We start from the raw sequence: 15,486 nt of genomic DNA, 5'->3' as shown, positions 1-15,486 counted from the left end.
TAGGACAAGGGGATTGCAATGTGAACAACAATCCTAGGTAATGTGTTATATGGATCAATCTCTCATTCTTTTTACATATATATTTTCATTTTTAAAAATATTAACGTACAAGACAGCATGATCCAACACTAACTCTTTAAAACAAACTTAATAATTGCTACATCATGATAATTTCAAATATGGTAGAATATTACTGCCAAAAGGCATCTTAAATTCATTCAAATCAATCATTTTTTAAAAGGTGTTCCCAAGAAGATAAGGTGTGTAGATTCCTTTTGACAAAATCCATGTATAAAGTTTTCGTCAAAAATTTATTGTCAATGAATTGTTCTGTTTTTAAAACTATTTAACTGATTAGATCATTCAATAACTGCATGACTTACATTATACTTTATAACAAAATGACCATGACCTTTGAAATAAAATAAACAAATTGGTTAACCTTCGAACAAGGAAATAAAAACAAATGCAATTATTTGATGTTTTAAAGTTAGACATATGAAACCTAAATTGAGAGCTATTGTTAAGTAATAATGGCATTATTCAAATCTCTTCAAATGGGACAGGTTCCAACACTTTGTCAGTTATGTGAAGAATCAAATGAGATAAAATGGAAATGTTTACAATGTGAGTTTCTTTTGTGCACAAAATGTCAGAAACTTCATAGAAAGGTGAAATCTTCTGACCATCATACAATCATAGACATCAAAGACATTGCTTTATACCAGCAGCAAGCAAAAGAGGCTCAATTTTCCAGCAATTTCATATGTGCTATTCACAAAGGACAAAATTGCTGCTTATTTTGCCTTACTTGTGAAGAAGTTGTATGTCCACTATGCATAGCAAAAACTCACAATGAACACAAAATGACTGAATTAAGTGAAGGAAACAAACTTATTATTGATTCTATGAAAACAAAGAAATCTGGTTTTGAAAAGAAGTTAAAGGAAATAGCTGAAGTGTTAACTACACTAGAATCAATAAGGTCTTCAGAAGGGTCAAAGTATGAAAAGGAGAAATTGAAGATAATAAATCAAGAGAAAGTTTTAAAGGTTGAAATTGAAATGCTGACCAAAAAAGTTTTAAATGAACTAGGACAGAAACAAAATGAACTTGTGAAATCAGTAAAAGACGAAGAGAATAGATTTCAGAGAATTTTCAAAGACATAGAAATTAGAAATAAGAAGATGAATGAAGCATTAGGTTCTGGCAATGTCCATGAATTGCTTAGAACATACAAGGAAGAAAAAAAAAATACTAAACCAGAACAAACAAATCAAATTGTCACTCATTTTCAAAGATTGCCAGTGTATGTTCCAGGATCTATAACAAATTTAGAGTCCTTTTATGGCCAGTTAATGCAAACCAGGGATGATTATGAAGAGAAAAAAATTGAAGTAATAAAACAGTACAAAACTCAGTTGGACATAATTGAAAATATTGTTTGCTGTGAAGATGGGTCTATATGGATACACCAGCATGACAGGGTCATATATCAGACAAAAATATCAAATGGATTATTGCACATCATTAAAACTGTTCAGCAGGCTTCCTTCAATATGGCAGCACTTTCCTCTGGAGATTTACTACTATCTACATGGGAATCTTACCTTGCCATTCTCTCTCACAAAACTGGATGTGTTACAATTACTAAATACAGCATAGAACCACTGCAAACTGTTGCTGTCCATGTGACTAAAGAAAAAAGAATCATAGTGGGGGCAAAAGAACGAGGTGAGACTTTTCCAGTCAATGGTCCTAGGGTGATTATTGTGATGAATTCAAAAGGAGAAAGAAAAAACCAATATCAATTTGACAAGAAAGGAAACAAGCTTTTTACAGTTCCATTTAGAATAACCACTGACTTCAATGATAACATTTATATAATTGATCATTTACGAGAGAAAGACTGGAGTGGAAGAATAGTTGCCTTAGATCACAAAGGTGGAGTGAGGTGGATATATACTGGCCATTCAGAGATCAACAAAGAACAATTGTTTCAACCTAGAAATTTTGTCACTACAAAATTAAACAATATTTTAGTTACAGACCAAGACCACCATACAAATCACATACTTAACAATGAAGGAGAATGCATACATTACATACATACCACAGGGCTTGAAATTCATTTTCCAAATGCTATAAACATTGACAATAGAGATTTTCTGTATATAGGATGTAAAAGATACAGTGACAAAAAAGGAACAACAGATGCTCCAATATATGTTACTAAATTTACTGGATTCTGAAAAAGAATTTAATAAATACTTTTGGCAACTGAAAGCAGCTTATAAATTTGAATACACATAAAATTGATGATTCTTTAATCTTAATGGTTATCATTTCATCACTGTTGTAAGATCCTTGTCTATTCTCCTTATTGATTCTTACACTGATTTTGATTTTTGATTAGTCTAAATAAGTTGCTATACAGTTATAAAAATAAGAGGGTGTGGTATGATTGCCTATGAAACAACTCTCCACCTGAGACTTAATGACGTATAAGTTAACAAGTATAAGTCACCATACAGTCTTCAGCATTGAGATATACCAGTACCTTTACTACTTAGCAAGTATAAAAAGACCTCAAAGGTTAAATGTAATACAATTCAATGGAGAAAAGTAACTTAGTTTGATTACCTCCCTTACATTAATTGAAAATTATGTAATAAAAAAGTTGACTCTGTGTCAGAAACCTATGCTGTGTCAACTATTTAATTACAATCCAAATTCAGAGCTGTATCAAGCTTGAATATTGTGTTCATACTTGCCCCAACTGTTCAGGGTTCGACCTCTGTTCGGCCCTGTAGCATCTGGCTACATCAGAAATGCAGCCAGTTCTAGATGGTCTATTGTTTGAAATTTTACTTCACACATTGAATCCGGGGGGTTACTGACTATCCATTTGCGTATAACTTAGCCGACAGCACTTTCCAAATCATACCCTGTTCTAACAAGAAGTTATTGAAAAACATACCCTGTTCTAGACACGCTCAGAAAATGTATATCCTGTTCTAGACACGCTCAGAGCCAGAAAATATGCACCAGGAATGATCCTGTTCTAGACCGTATAAAATAGATGCTGTTTTAGACCCGATTGTAGACTGTATCTTAAACAGTTAAATAAGCGATCCTTTTCTAGACAAATGCTTTGTTTAAGAAATGATTCTTTACAAAACTGTTCATCAAACTTTTCCTAGCTTGTACTGAAGGGAATAATTTTAATTTTTGTCTGCAATTTGATTATGATCAGTTTTAACATTAGTTACATTAAAGCCACTTCCTGTTTCCCATTTTGAAATTTTAAAACATTCATTGTACAAGAAATGTTTTGTTATAATATTTTTGTCTTTGATGATAGGGAATAAGTTATGCAGAATTCATGTACCCCTAATAGATTGCCTTTATTTCTGACCTTTTATTGTTGTTTTTTTGATTTAACATTAGTGTTTTCATACATTGATTAACCAATTAACCGTCTGTATATTAATTATTAAGTTCAATGCAAATCTTTGTTGTTATTTTTTTCAATGGTAAGATTTTTGTTTGAAATTTTCCATGAACATATAATTCATCAGTCAGTTTCACAGTTTTAGTTTGAGTCATTGCCCTTAGTGCTATGCTCCATCTTACCTTAGGAAAGTACCAAAAATATATTGTTGAATCATATTACACTAGCTATTAAATTTAAGGTGGTACCTAACACTACAGGGAGATAACTCTGTAAAGTCAGCTAAACGTTTTAATTACGTTGTGTTGTAAAAGGAACATTAAGCTTCTCAATGATCAAAATAGGTGTTTGTCAAACTGCTATATAACCAGTGTAATTTTTCTGACAAAACGGTTGGTTAAAAGTTTTTGAAATTTTTATATTTTTGTTAAAGGGTAAAAGTAAATACTTTGACAAAATTTTATGAAAATTAAACGGGCCAAATTAATTTTAGTGAAAGTGTTGGGTACCACCTTAAATTTTGAGTATGAAATTTTATTTTGCTAGCTAAATAACTAATAAAATCACAAAAACATGTTGTTTAAAAAACATACAGGCCGACTGACTTCTTATTTATTCAATAGTATGAATAATAATTCAGAATGTTTTATACTAGCTGTTTAATGTCTTGCAGCATAAAAAAAAAAATCTCACTTATAAAACCCAAATGGATATCTTGATACTATTTCAGGGTTTTATAAAAATAATCACAACAATGTTTATATCCCTTGCATAAAGCAAATATAGATGTTTCATTTAACTGCTATATGCATTCATTTCCTTTTATATATTAAATATTTCTCACATTTGTTTTCTACCATGACTCAAGTTGTAATGTACTTTTGTTGTCTATTTTAGTCGCTTTCTCTTGGGGCATTTCTAACTGTTCATTTCTTAGTGTAAATGATATGAAATAGGCTCATTTATTTGACATCTTTTGAAAATCTTTAAATTACAAGATGATTATAAGTAAATCATGCAAGATTCTAGAATAATCAGTTCATATTCAATATTTACTGTGGGAAATAAATTTGACAAAAACCTTGTGTAATTCTTTAGAAATAAATTGCAATGTTTATTTGATGGATTTGGAAAGTCTTAGATGATATTAAACATGAATAAATCACATGTATAAAAGTGCAGTTATAATGTTCTTTTCTCTAAGGTTGTTTTAGTACTGTTACATGTATTTGTCAGACACTGCTAATATGATTTTTTTCTCTGCCTTAACCATTGTGAACTTTTAAAATAACAATTTCAGAGAATTTTTTGCCGGTTGGATGTACTTCAAATCCTGTTTAGTGCTAAGATTTTGTTTAATCATCAATTTTTCAAAAATAATTTCTCTTTCCTGCAATTGTTAGAACTAATTGGAACAAAGTCTGAAAGGATTTGATGATTATAATCTACTTTAGTAGTGGGGGCTATGTTGAAATCACCTTTTTTCTTCAATGAAAGACGAACACAATTTTTTGGTATCACGTTCATCTTCTTTGAAATCACTGAACAAATTGCAATTAAACTTGTGTGGAATGATAATAAGGGTATAAAAATATGAAGTTAGTGTATTTTGTTCCTGCCAATTTACAACATGGTTAATTCACAAGAAATAAAACAAGAGGATTTAAACAACAAGTATTTGTCTTATATCTTATGAAGCATATTAGGTAAAAAAAATTTTGTAGTCTTTTAGAAAAACTGTAGACAAAGGTTGTAAAAAAAAAAGGAATAAAGATTCTAGAAATATGCCAATGTGACTGGTCATTATTGATAAAAAAAAAATGAAATTGAGGTTTGCAAGTATGTACATGAGGCTTTGATATTATATTGTAAGTTTGGGGCCATATGATGTCAAGTACAGAGTGATTCAGGGAGTTATGTCCTTGGACTTTTTTATATGCTTAATGATATTTCCGATTTTAAAATGTTGTAACTTATGACTAACCAGAGGTCATGTTTCATATTGTCAATTTTTACTTTTACTGTCCAGGAGTAATGTCCTTGGTTGATTAGAAAGAGACACTCCGTGTTGCTTCCATTAGCAAAAGATTATTAAACTTTAAGCAATGATTTCCAACTTTTTTACTCCTGTTTACAGAACATATTATAGTATACTATTGTCCTATCATTGGTCTGTTCATTATCAAAATGATGGAAAATAACTCAAAAATGCTTTAACCAGTTCACATTAAACTTTGGTGAATTGTTTATATTTATTATTGGCATGGGCTCCCTTTCAATTTTTATAAATTGTAGATTTTATGTTTCCAAGTTATGGGGTTTTATTTTTAAAAAAAGATGGGGTTTCCAGTTTTGGGACTATTCTCCAAAAGTGATATGAGCAGTTTTCACAAAACTTTGGTGACTGGTTTATATCTATCAAAATAAATTCAGTTTATTTTTTTTTTATAAATTCCTTATATGACATTGATGAATCATGAAATTTTATTCTTTGTAATTTTATTCTTTGAATAGTGAAGGGTGTATCATTCTCTCATGATGCAGCTCTTTATTTAATGTTATTATGCATGACAAAATGTAGGAACAATTAGATTAAGATTTTCAATATTGATGTTCAGGAGTTATTGCCCTTCATTGCTTAACAATGACACTTAAAGATGTAATAAAATCCCTGTTGGCTGTCATTTTGACAGCCTCTTGTATTTGATTATGACATTTTGTTAAATAAATTGGAAGTTATCAAAGAAATGATTTTGACAATTTTTTATTTAAAAACATTTTATTGGGATAAATTACTGATGCAATGTATAGGTTAAGTAATAATTTATATTTCAATCAGAATAAAATGTTATCAATTATTTTGTTAAGTGATAAACTTCACTAATGATGTATTAAAGCATCAAAAGATAAAGCATTGATGAATTAGAGAACCTTTTCTACATTCAGCATGCTGTGTTACTGCTTGGTTATAGTTGATAATATATTACCATCATTTTTATCAGGGTATATAATCTTTGTTTATATCGTACAACATCTGTTAACACATCTAATTAGTTAAGAGATTAAAGGTCAGAGCTGGTAGTGAAAAAAAAGTTCATAATATAAAGTATACTTTTCTATTATATATATATTTGTAACTTTTAGAGTAAAAAAGTAATTTTTAAAACAATGGGTGTAATTGCTCTGCTGACAATTTGAATCACCTAGGTTTAGGTCATGTAACCTCTTGGACACAGGTTACAGCCAGTTTCATCATTCATTGATGTATAGCAGATTATTATCTAATGGAGCAATAGTTGGCTTATTGTAGTGGTTAAGAATTGTACCTCTTTTTCTATATTAGGTAAAACTTATAAGTTATAGTTATCCTTCGAAAGAGCATTTGCCTTTTACCTTTTTGATTCTGTTATAACACACTTTCACATAAATTCCTAACCTTTGTCAATCCTAAACAATTACTTTAAGAAGATGTTTTATTTCCATTCAATGGTACTATAAAGGACAAATGTAATCAAAAGGTGATAAATTTGCTCTTTCTGCTAGCTCTCAATTGTGGATGAAAATTTATATCCCTCCTAAGGGAGACAATTAAACAATGTATCTCTACTTTAAGGGTCAATTACAGTTGAACAAATCTAGATTGATATGGTTGCTTTTGTTTTTCATGGTACTGGTCAGAGAGTTGTTCTTATGAAGAAGATGTAGATTATTTGCTATAAAATTGGATGGTTAAATCTTCATCTAATACCCAGATTAGGAGGTTGAATTCAGGATAATGGCACACATAAAAAAATAGAACGTCAAAAAACTACTCTCTGACCAGTATATGTAAAATGATGTTGTAAGAAGTTGTATTAATTATTTTCCTTTTGAAATAAATGATTAAAAAATGGTACAATTCCTTTCTTTAATGAAGTAAGTCATATTGGAATCATATTTTCTGCTGGTCTTAAAGCAAACAACAATCAATCATATTTGAATTTCACTTTTATAGCTATATTTAAAGATTGCAGATATAAGATCAGTGTGATACTAAAAACTGGTGCATTTTAAGGTAGCCTTCAAACTCTTTATTAAAATGTCAGTGTAGCAACATGCTTCAAGATTGTCAGTTTTATCTATGTATTTTTACATGTTAATTGATTAAAAGTTTGTGATGATGATAATGTATATTTTCTTTTCATTTGGGAAAGATTACTGCAGGGTGGTTCTTGATAAAATTGTTTATGTTGAATTAAAACACACATCTACAATAAGTTCATTTCAGTTCAGAAGTTTAGGGAATGTAAATAAAAATAGTAGATCGGTTGTATTGTTGTATAAATATCTGGCAATCTTGTAGTTCTTGCACTTTTCCAATAAAACTTCAATTTTTGGTACTGAAATGTTTAACAGTTAATTTTCAAAAGCAGATTTAACTCCATATAATTTTAAATTGTCAAAAAGAACTTTACACCAATTTTAATACTTCTAAAGGCTTCATACCTTGTGTATTGTCATTTATGGTTTTAAGGTGTACATGTCTGTCTGCCAGGTTTCATCTTTCCTTGACCTTATTTTTATGGTTCATTGGTAAATGTTTTGTTTCAGTAGTGTGGTTCTTCTAAGACACTTTAAGCACTAGGTCAACTATATTTGGTGTATTGAATGTTTGTATGGTGTAAATTTATGTCTTGCAGGGTTCAACTGACCTTGACCTCATTTTCATGGTTCATTGGTAAATGTTGATTTTCCTAGCTTGCTTTATCTAACCTTGAACTCAATCATTGTTGTGGATCATTTATAATAATATTGAAGTTAAACTTTGTCTTTCAGACTATCAACATTAAATCAATCATGTTCAGTAAAGCAGGGGAGACATTTCAGCTTGTATGCTCTTGTTGAATAAGCTCTGGCATTATCTATACAATGTCATCACCAGGATTTCTTCACAATCAAATGAAATCTGTATTACCCAGGTTTCCAAAATGGGACCATGTATATGTATAGTGCTTTATTAGTTTGCCACCAGTTAAAGCTGCAACTGTTCGATATTATTGACACATTACCAATTTATCAAAATGTTACGAAGTGCATAAAGAAAATTTGAAGAGAAAATCATTTAATCCAAAAAAGCAAGTTAGTTATAATCTATTAGATTAAGTCAGCTAAGGAGCTGTCCTTAAGCTATGAAATTTCCAAATGGAGAAATTGTAAATAGCAATTTAGGAATTCAACACAAGAATCTTTGAATCCAGTCAAGTCTAAATGTTTTAATTTGTTTCATTTACATGATGAAATTGAAAAAAAATCAACTGTTTGTGTTCTAAATTGTTTTTTTTCAAGAAGTTGTGTTTTGAATTGAAAAAAGATATTAAAAACACATTCCTTACCAAATGTATTTCTATCTTTTGCTTAGAACAAAACAAAAACAGATACATTTGCATTGAGGTATTTCAATTGAAATTCAAATATCTCTGTATGGATTTCTATTTTATGCAGACAGAATGAAAACTGAAAGTGAACATTAAGATAGGGAAGAATAAAATCTGCAGCAGTTGAATCAAGAAATATTTTAGGTTGTACAAAATTTTCGGATTTTTCAAAACTGTTATGGCACATCAATTCTGTAAATTTCCAATGGTTCTGTATGCCATTGGAAATTGACTATCATGAAGCGTAATCAGTTTTATATAAGAGTTCTGTTATACAAATTAATCAAGTTAATGAAGTAAGTAGTTTTACTTACAAAAAAGAATCTCTATAAAGAATAACCTCTTAGATTTTATCATTATTTTGTAGCTTATGAAAAGGACAAAGTGCATTTTGTAAGAGATGACGAGAAAGTTTTAATGAATTTTATTTATCCTAAAGGAGATTTATCAGTAACAAATAATTACATTTAATCTTTTTTGGTCAATCATTATTGACTCAGATCTCTATTTCAGTCCTATGGGGAGAATTTGTGAATTTAATATGACAATTATCTGACAGAGTGTATTAGTCCATTGGTATTCATACATCAAAAGCCATTAGCGAATTAACTGTCCAAATTAACTCACCCATCTTCATGCCTAATATGTAATTGTTATAGCATAAATATGCCAAGATGTTGAAATAATAAAACAAAATGATGCCTAAACTTTTTTTCTCCATAATTGAATAACAGTTAATGTGAGATAGGGATTATATTTTACGTTTGTTCCAAGCTTTATATTTAAATTTATTAAAAACAATGTTCCAGAATCAACCTTTTTATTTGTTTTTTGTCTTCCTTAATAAGCATAAAATGCCATTAGCCTGACAACAATCACATAATCAGTACTTAATATATTGAAAACTTTACTTGTACTTTACATATAATTTGTATTTTCATGAACTTTGTTATGTTATTAGCACTAAAATTTCAGGTTGAAGATATTTCATTTTCCTTCAATTTAACCGCATCAGTCTCAGGATCCATGTCTTTCCAGGGCCTCATAGTCCAAGTGGTCTAAGTAGTTCCACTACTGTAATCACTAGCCAGTCAACACTGAGGTAATGAGTTCGAACCCCCTCGTATGGGTGTACTCAATTCCAATCTTATTTGAAGAGGATTATCAGTTTTCCTATCGAAGGTCGTAGCATTCTGACTTCCTCCACTTATAAAAACTGACCACCACGAAATAGCCCAAAAGTGGCACTTAAAGTGGTGTTAAAACATCAGCAATCAATCAGTCATATGTCTTTCCAGTTGTTATATATTTGGATGTGTTGATAAAGTTACATACACTATGGCTCAATCTTTTGAAATTTATGAAATTTTAAGATTATGTTAGTCTATTACAAAAAGGTTAAGTTAAAAAGGTCGAACAACTTCAACTCAAGAGTAAAGCAAATTATTGTAAAAGACAAAAAGATTTTTATGCCCCTCAGTCGTGGAGGGGGCATTAAATGTTACCCTTCTCTGTCTGTATGTAGGTCCCAAAGTTTTTCACAATGAAACTAACTTTTACTTCTTTAAAACTGCTTTAAATGATATAAAAAATTTATAGAGCAAACTTATGGACAAGGTCAACTTCGTACTTGTAGATTCCTTATGTTTAAACAAAAACAGAGCTTTTAAAGGTTACAGAATTTAGATTTTTCTAAGTTGAAAGAAAATCAATATGATCAGCTTAGAATTGGAAATGATCATAAACCTAATAATCATGTCATTTGTCATTCTGTAACGGTACCATAGTTAATACCAGTAATACATTCTTACGTTCATTCTGTAGCAGTACCAAAGTTAATACCAGTAATACCTTCTTACGTTCATTCTGTATCAGTACCATAGTTAATACCAGTAATACATTCTTACGTTCATTCTGTAACGGTACCATAGTTAATACCAGTAATACTTTCTTACGTTCATTCTGTAACGGTACCATAGTTAATACCAGTAATACATTCTTACGTTCATTCTGTAGCAGTACCAAAGTTAATACCAGTAATACGTTCTTACGTTAATTCTGTAGCAGTACCATAGTTAATACCAGTAATACCTTCTTACGTTCATTCTGTAGCAGTACCAAAGTTAATACCAGTAATACATTCTTACGTTCATTCTGTATCAGTACCAAAGTTAATACCATTAATATGTTCTTATGTTCATTCTGTAGCAGTACCAAAGTTAATACCAGTAATACCTTCTTACGTTCATTCTGTAGCAGTACCAAAGTTAATACCAGTAATACCTTCTTACGTTCATTCTGTAGCAGTACCAAAGTTAATACCAGTAATACATTCTTACGTTCATTCTGTAGCAGTACCAAAGTTAATACCAGTAATACGTTCTTACGTTCATTCTGTAGCAGTACCAAAGTTAATACCAGTAATAGGTTCTTACGTTCATTCTGTAGCAGTACCAAAGTTAATACCAGTAATACTTTCTTACGTTCATTCTGTAGCAGTACCAAAGTTAATACCAGTAATAGGTTCTTACGTTCATTCTGTAGCAGTACCAAAGTTAATACCAATAATACCTTCTTACGTTCATTCTGTAGCAGTACCAAAGTTAATACCAGTAATACATTCTTACATTCATTCTGTAGCAGTACCAAAGTTAATACCAGTAATACATTCTTACGTTCATTCTGTATCAGTACCAAAGTTAATACCATTAATATGTTCTTACGTTCATTCTGTAGCCGTACCAAAGTTAATACCAGTAATACATTCGCGTTCATTCTGCAGCAGTACCAAAGTTAATACCATTAATATGTTCTTACGTTCATTCTGTAGCAGTACCAAAGTTAATACCAGTAATACATTCTTACGTTCATTCTGTAGCAGTACCAAAGTTGATACCAGTAATACGTTCTTGCGTTCATCCTGTAGCAGTACCAAAGTTAATACCAGTAATACATTCTTACATTCATTCTGTAGCAGTACCAAAGTTAATACCAGTAATGCGTTCTTACGTTCATTCTGTAGCAGTACCAAAGTTAATACCAGTAATACCTTCTTACGTTCATTCTGTAGCAGTACCAAAGTAAATACCAGTAATGCGTTCTTACGTTCATTCTGTAGCAGTACCAAAGTAAATACCAGTAATGCGTTCTTACATTCATTCTGTAGCAGTACCAAAGTAAATACCAGTAATACATTCTTACGTTCATTCTGTAGCAGTACCAAAGTAAATACCAGTAATACATTCTTACGTTCATTCTGTAGCAGTACCAAAGTGTACTTTTTATACTTTACACCTACTATGGATTCATTTATTTTCGTTGGTATCAATTTTTGTGGATTGCTGAAAATACGTGGATATTTGATTTTGTGGTTTTGCCAATTTCTGTATACAAAGCCTGGTATTGAAAATATATTATTCGTTGAAACCCACGAAAATTGGTATCCAATGAATAATAATGAATCCACAGTACATTGAGATGATAACATGTGAAGGATTTATAACTGCTCTGTTTTGTACTTATTAAACATATGTCCTAAATCAACATGTAAGCTTACAGGGTGATAGTTGCATGGAAAATACACCCTGCCACAAGACAGGTAAAGTCTTGTGCTTCACACAGCTGGCAATCTGATTTAGCTGTTCCAACACTCAGGGATATACCACCATGATACATGTACCACAAAATGATCCAAAATAGCCACAAAGTTTAATTTAAAAAAAAAAAAGAAATAAAAGTTGAATGCAAACGGCTGTGATCAGCGTTATATGTATCAAGTGAGTAAAGGTCTACACTCAAAAACCTGGAATTTATTTTGTTGTTGTTCAAAAAGCAAGCTTTCAATGTTTTGATACTACTTCTGTTTTGGAAAGAAGATATTATGAGAAGATGATCTATCATTCTTAAAATATGATTTCATAGAATTATTTGATCAGAAATGATGGATTATTTGTACAGATTACGTGTAACAATTGCATGTAACACTGACAATAATTATCTTCTATCAGATATAACTTCTAAATATGGCAAATGAGGTTCTCATATTGAACAGCTAGAAATGCATTTAGTTTTCTACAATTATCTTTTATTACTGACTGTGAATAATGACCAAGTATATCAGTCTGTGTTAGATTTATGTGTATGTTTGTTTCAATTTTAAGTCAATTGTGTCTAATGCCTGTGCTGTATATTTACACAGTTTTGTCTGCTGGGTCCCAATTATTATCACATTGAAGTGTTACCTATATTGTCTGTTTGGGTAACTCTACCAATATAATGAAACTATAAGCAAATGTCATATAAGTCATATTCGTGAATACGGTCTTAAGAAATGATGATAGTCCGTCAGAAGGGAAGGATAAATGGCTGACCCGTGTTAAGAGAGAACCATATCTCTTGCACGTAAAAGACGCCCTTGTAGATTTCGAAAAGGTGTAGGCTAATGCCGCTTCAAGGCAGCATCGCACCTCCAGAGTGGAAAGGGATTAATATATATTGCAATAACTTGTTTTCCAATCCACTATAAATAAATATGTTTAAACTAAGTGGGAGGTAAAGCTATGTTTAAACCAAGTTTAACCCTCCATTTTTATTTGCCTGTATCAAGTCAGATATACAGCATTTGTTTCCCACTTGTTTCCTTTGTCTATAAAGTCTTATGTTTGATTCTGTCAGTGTTTATGGACTTCTCCTTCTATTTACATTGGAGTCCAGTATTTTGTCAGTGTTTATGGACTTCTCCTTCTATTTACCTTGGAGTCCAGTATTTTGTCAGTGTTTATGGACTTCTCCTTCTATTTATCTTGGAGTCTAGTATTTTGTCAGTTTATATGGACTTCTCCTTCTATTTACCTTGGAGTCCAGTATTCTGTCAGTGTTTATGGACTTCTCCTTCTATTTACATTGGAGTCCAGTATTTTGTCAGTGTTTATGGACTTCTCCTTCTATCTACATTGGAGTCCAGTATTTTGTCAGTGTTTATGGACTTCTCCTTCTATTTACATTGGAGTCCAGTATTTTGTCAGTGTTTATGGACTTCTCCTTCTATCTACATTGGAGTCCAGTATTTTGTCAGTGTTTATGGACTTCTCCTTCTATTTACATTGGAGTCCAGTATTTTGTCAGTGTTTATGGACTTCTCCTTCTATTTACATTGGAGTCCAGTATTTTGTCAGTGTTTATGGACTTCTCCTTCTATCTACATTGGAGTCCAGTATTTTGTCAGTGTTTATGGACTTCTCCTTCTATTTACCTTGGAGTCCAGTATTTTTGTTATATTTTTTTTTTATCGTGGTGAGTGTGTTGAAAGTGTAAAATAACCTTTTTAGGCTTACAGTATATAACTTATAACCTAAAGTTAATATACCAACATAGTTTTATGATATCATCTAAAAGAGTTCCTGTTGCATCACGGTTCATAATAGTGTTGTAATTGAGTTTTATATGAAGTCATTTTTACTATCCTTCAGAGATATTGCTAATTAGATAATGCAGTGTTTTTTGTAATTCAGTGAGTTTTCCATTTTGGCTTTTACATCCTATCATTGGCGATATTTGTTGTGATAATATAAGTTTGTTGACAGATTGGTAATACTATGAGGGAATATTAGATTTACTTTCTTAACATCCATAGAGGGATGTAGTGATGTATTCATAATGAATAGATGGAGACAAGTTAAAAAGTAATCTAACTTCATCTTTATCTCACTCTCCCTCAAGACTTTGTTAATTCAATTCTGATTGTGTACCGCAGCGATTCACTTTCCCTCAATATAACATTAACCAAGTGAAAACAATTAACTATTAAGACTTTTGTTTGCTATCAGAAATAAGTTGTTTCCCTGCTAGTTACATAAGGATGGAGCATGTTAATCATATTAATTGGTATGGAGATATCATTATTGCATAATTGAACTTAATTGTACTTAATTTTATATTTGTTTTGCAGATTAAAAATCAGTAATTAGAAGGTTATACATGTATAACCATAAACAGTTTTATTACTTACTGATTCAACTCTCTTCAAGCTTAGACTGTCACATGCAGTTAACAATATAAATATACTCTGTTTCTCTAGACATGTAATCATGTATTTGTTAGGCTTCATACAAAATATATCTTAATACTGTAAGATGTAATACATAAACAAACATGAATCTGTAAAAATGTCAGATAACCTTACACTAACGTGGATATTTGTTTTCTTAACAGTCAATAGTCAAACTTTTAGTTAATGATCAGGTTAGGTTTTTTCTCTCACTTATAAACCCAATATAATGTTGTGTTTACATGCACCTATTCCTTAAGTTAGAGGTCAATAAACCATTTGAAAGGTCTCTCAGAGCACAATTCATTTAGCTCTTCCACAATAATATTCCCTTCACCTGATTTTACGTGATCTGAATGGCAATGATATCTCACATGGAAATACTATTGAACTTTCTAATGTTCAAAGCTGACCATATTTCAATACGGTACCAAAGAGCAAATATTGCAGATATCTTGTCCACCTGTCTGTTTGTCCACTTATTTTCCCACCCAATTTTTTTAGAACTTAATTAATAACTGATTGATTTCATATGTGGTCAGCAGCTTAACTGTGATGTTTTTTTAGATCTG

At 30.9% G+C, this 15,486-nt stretch overlaps 2 protein-coding genes across 2 annotated transcripts in view; both read left to right on the top strand.

Annotated features, from left to right (window-relative positions):
• The window catches only part of LOC143045902 (bifunctional apoptosis regulator-like), a 53,511-nt gene that overhangs the window by 21,758 nt on the left and 16,267 nt on the right, over positions 1-15,486 (top strand). The window lies entirely within an intron of this gene.
• LOC143045901 (uncharacterized) lies at positions 424-2,286 on the top strand. The gene has a single exon (XM_076218729.1). The coding sequence runs from the start codon at positions 534-536 to the stop codon at positions 2,250-2,252; it is 1,719 nt and encodes a 572-aa protein (XP_076074844.1). The 5' UTR covers positions 424-533; the 3' UTR covers positions 2,253-2,286.

This window comes from Mytilus galloprovincialis, chromosome 9 (genome assembly GCF_965363235.1).
Source record: "Mytilus galloprovincialis chromosome 9, xbMytGall1.hap1.1, whole genome shotgun sequence".
Classification (NCBI taxonomy): domain Eukaryota; kingdom Metazoa; phylum Mollusca; class Bivalvia; order Mytilida; family Mytilidae; genus Mytilus; species Mytilus galloprovincialis.
The sequence above is the reverse complement of the archived record's forward strand: the minus strand, read 5'-3'. Positions and strand labels throughout refer to the sequence as shown.

Excerpts from the sequence above, each read along its gene's own strand:
- LOC143045901 (XM_076218729.1), top strand. The coding sequence starts at position 534 with ATGGCATTATTCAAATCTCTTCAAATGGGACAGGTTCCAACACTTTGT.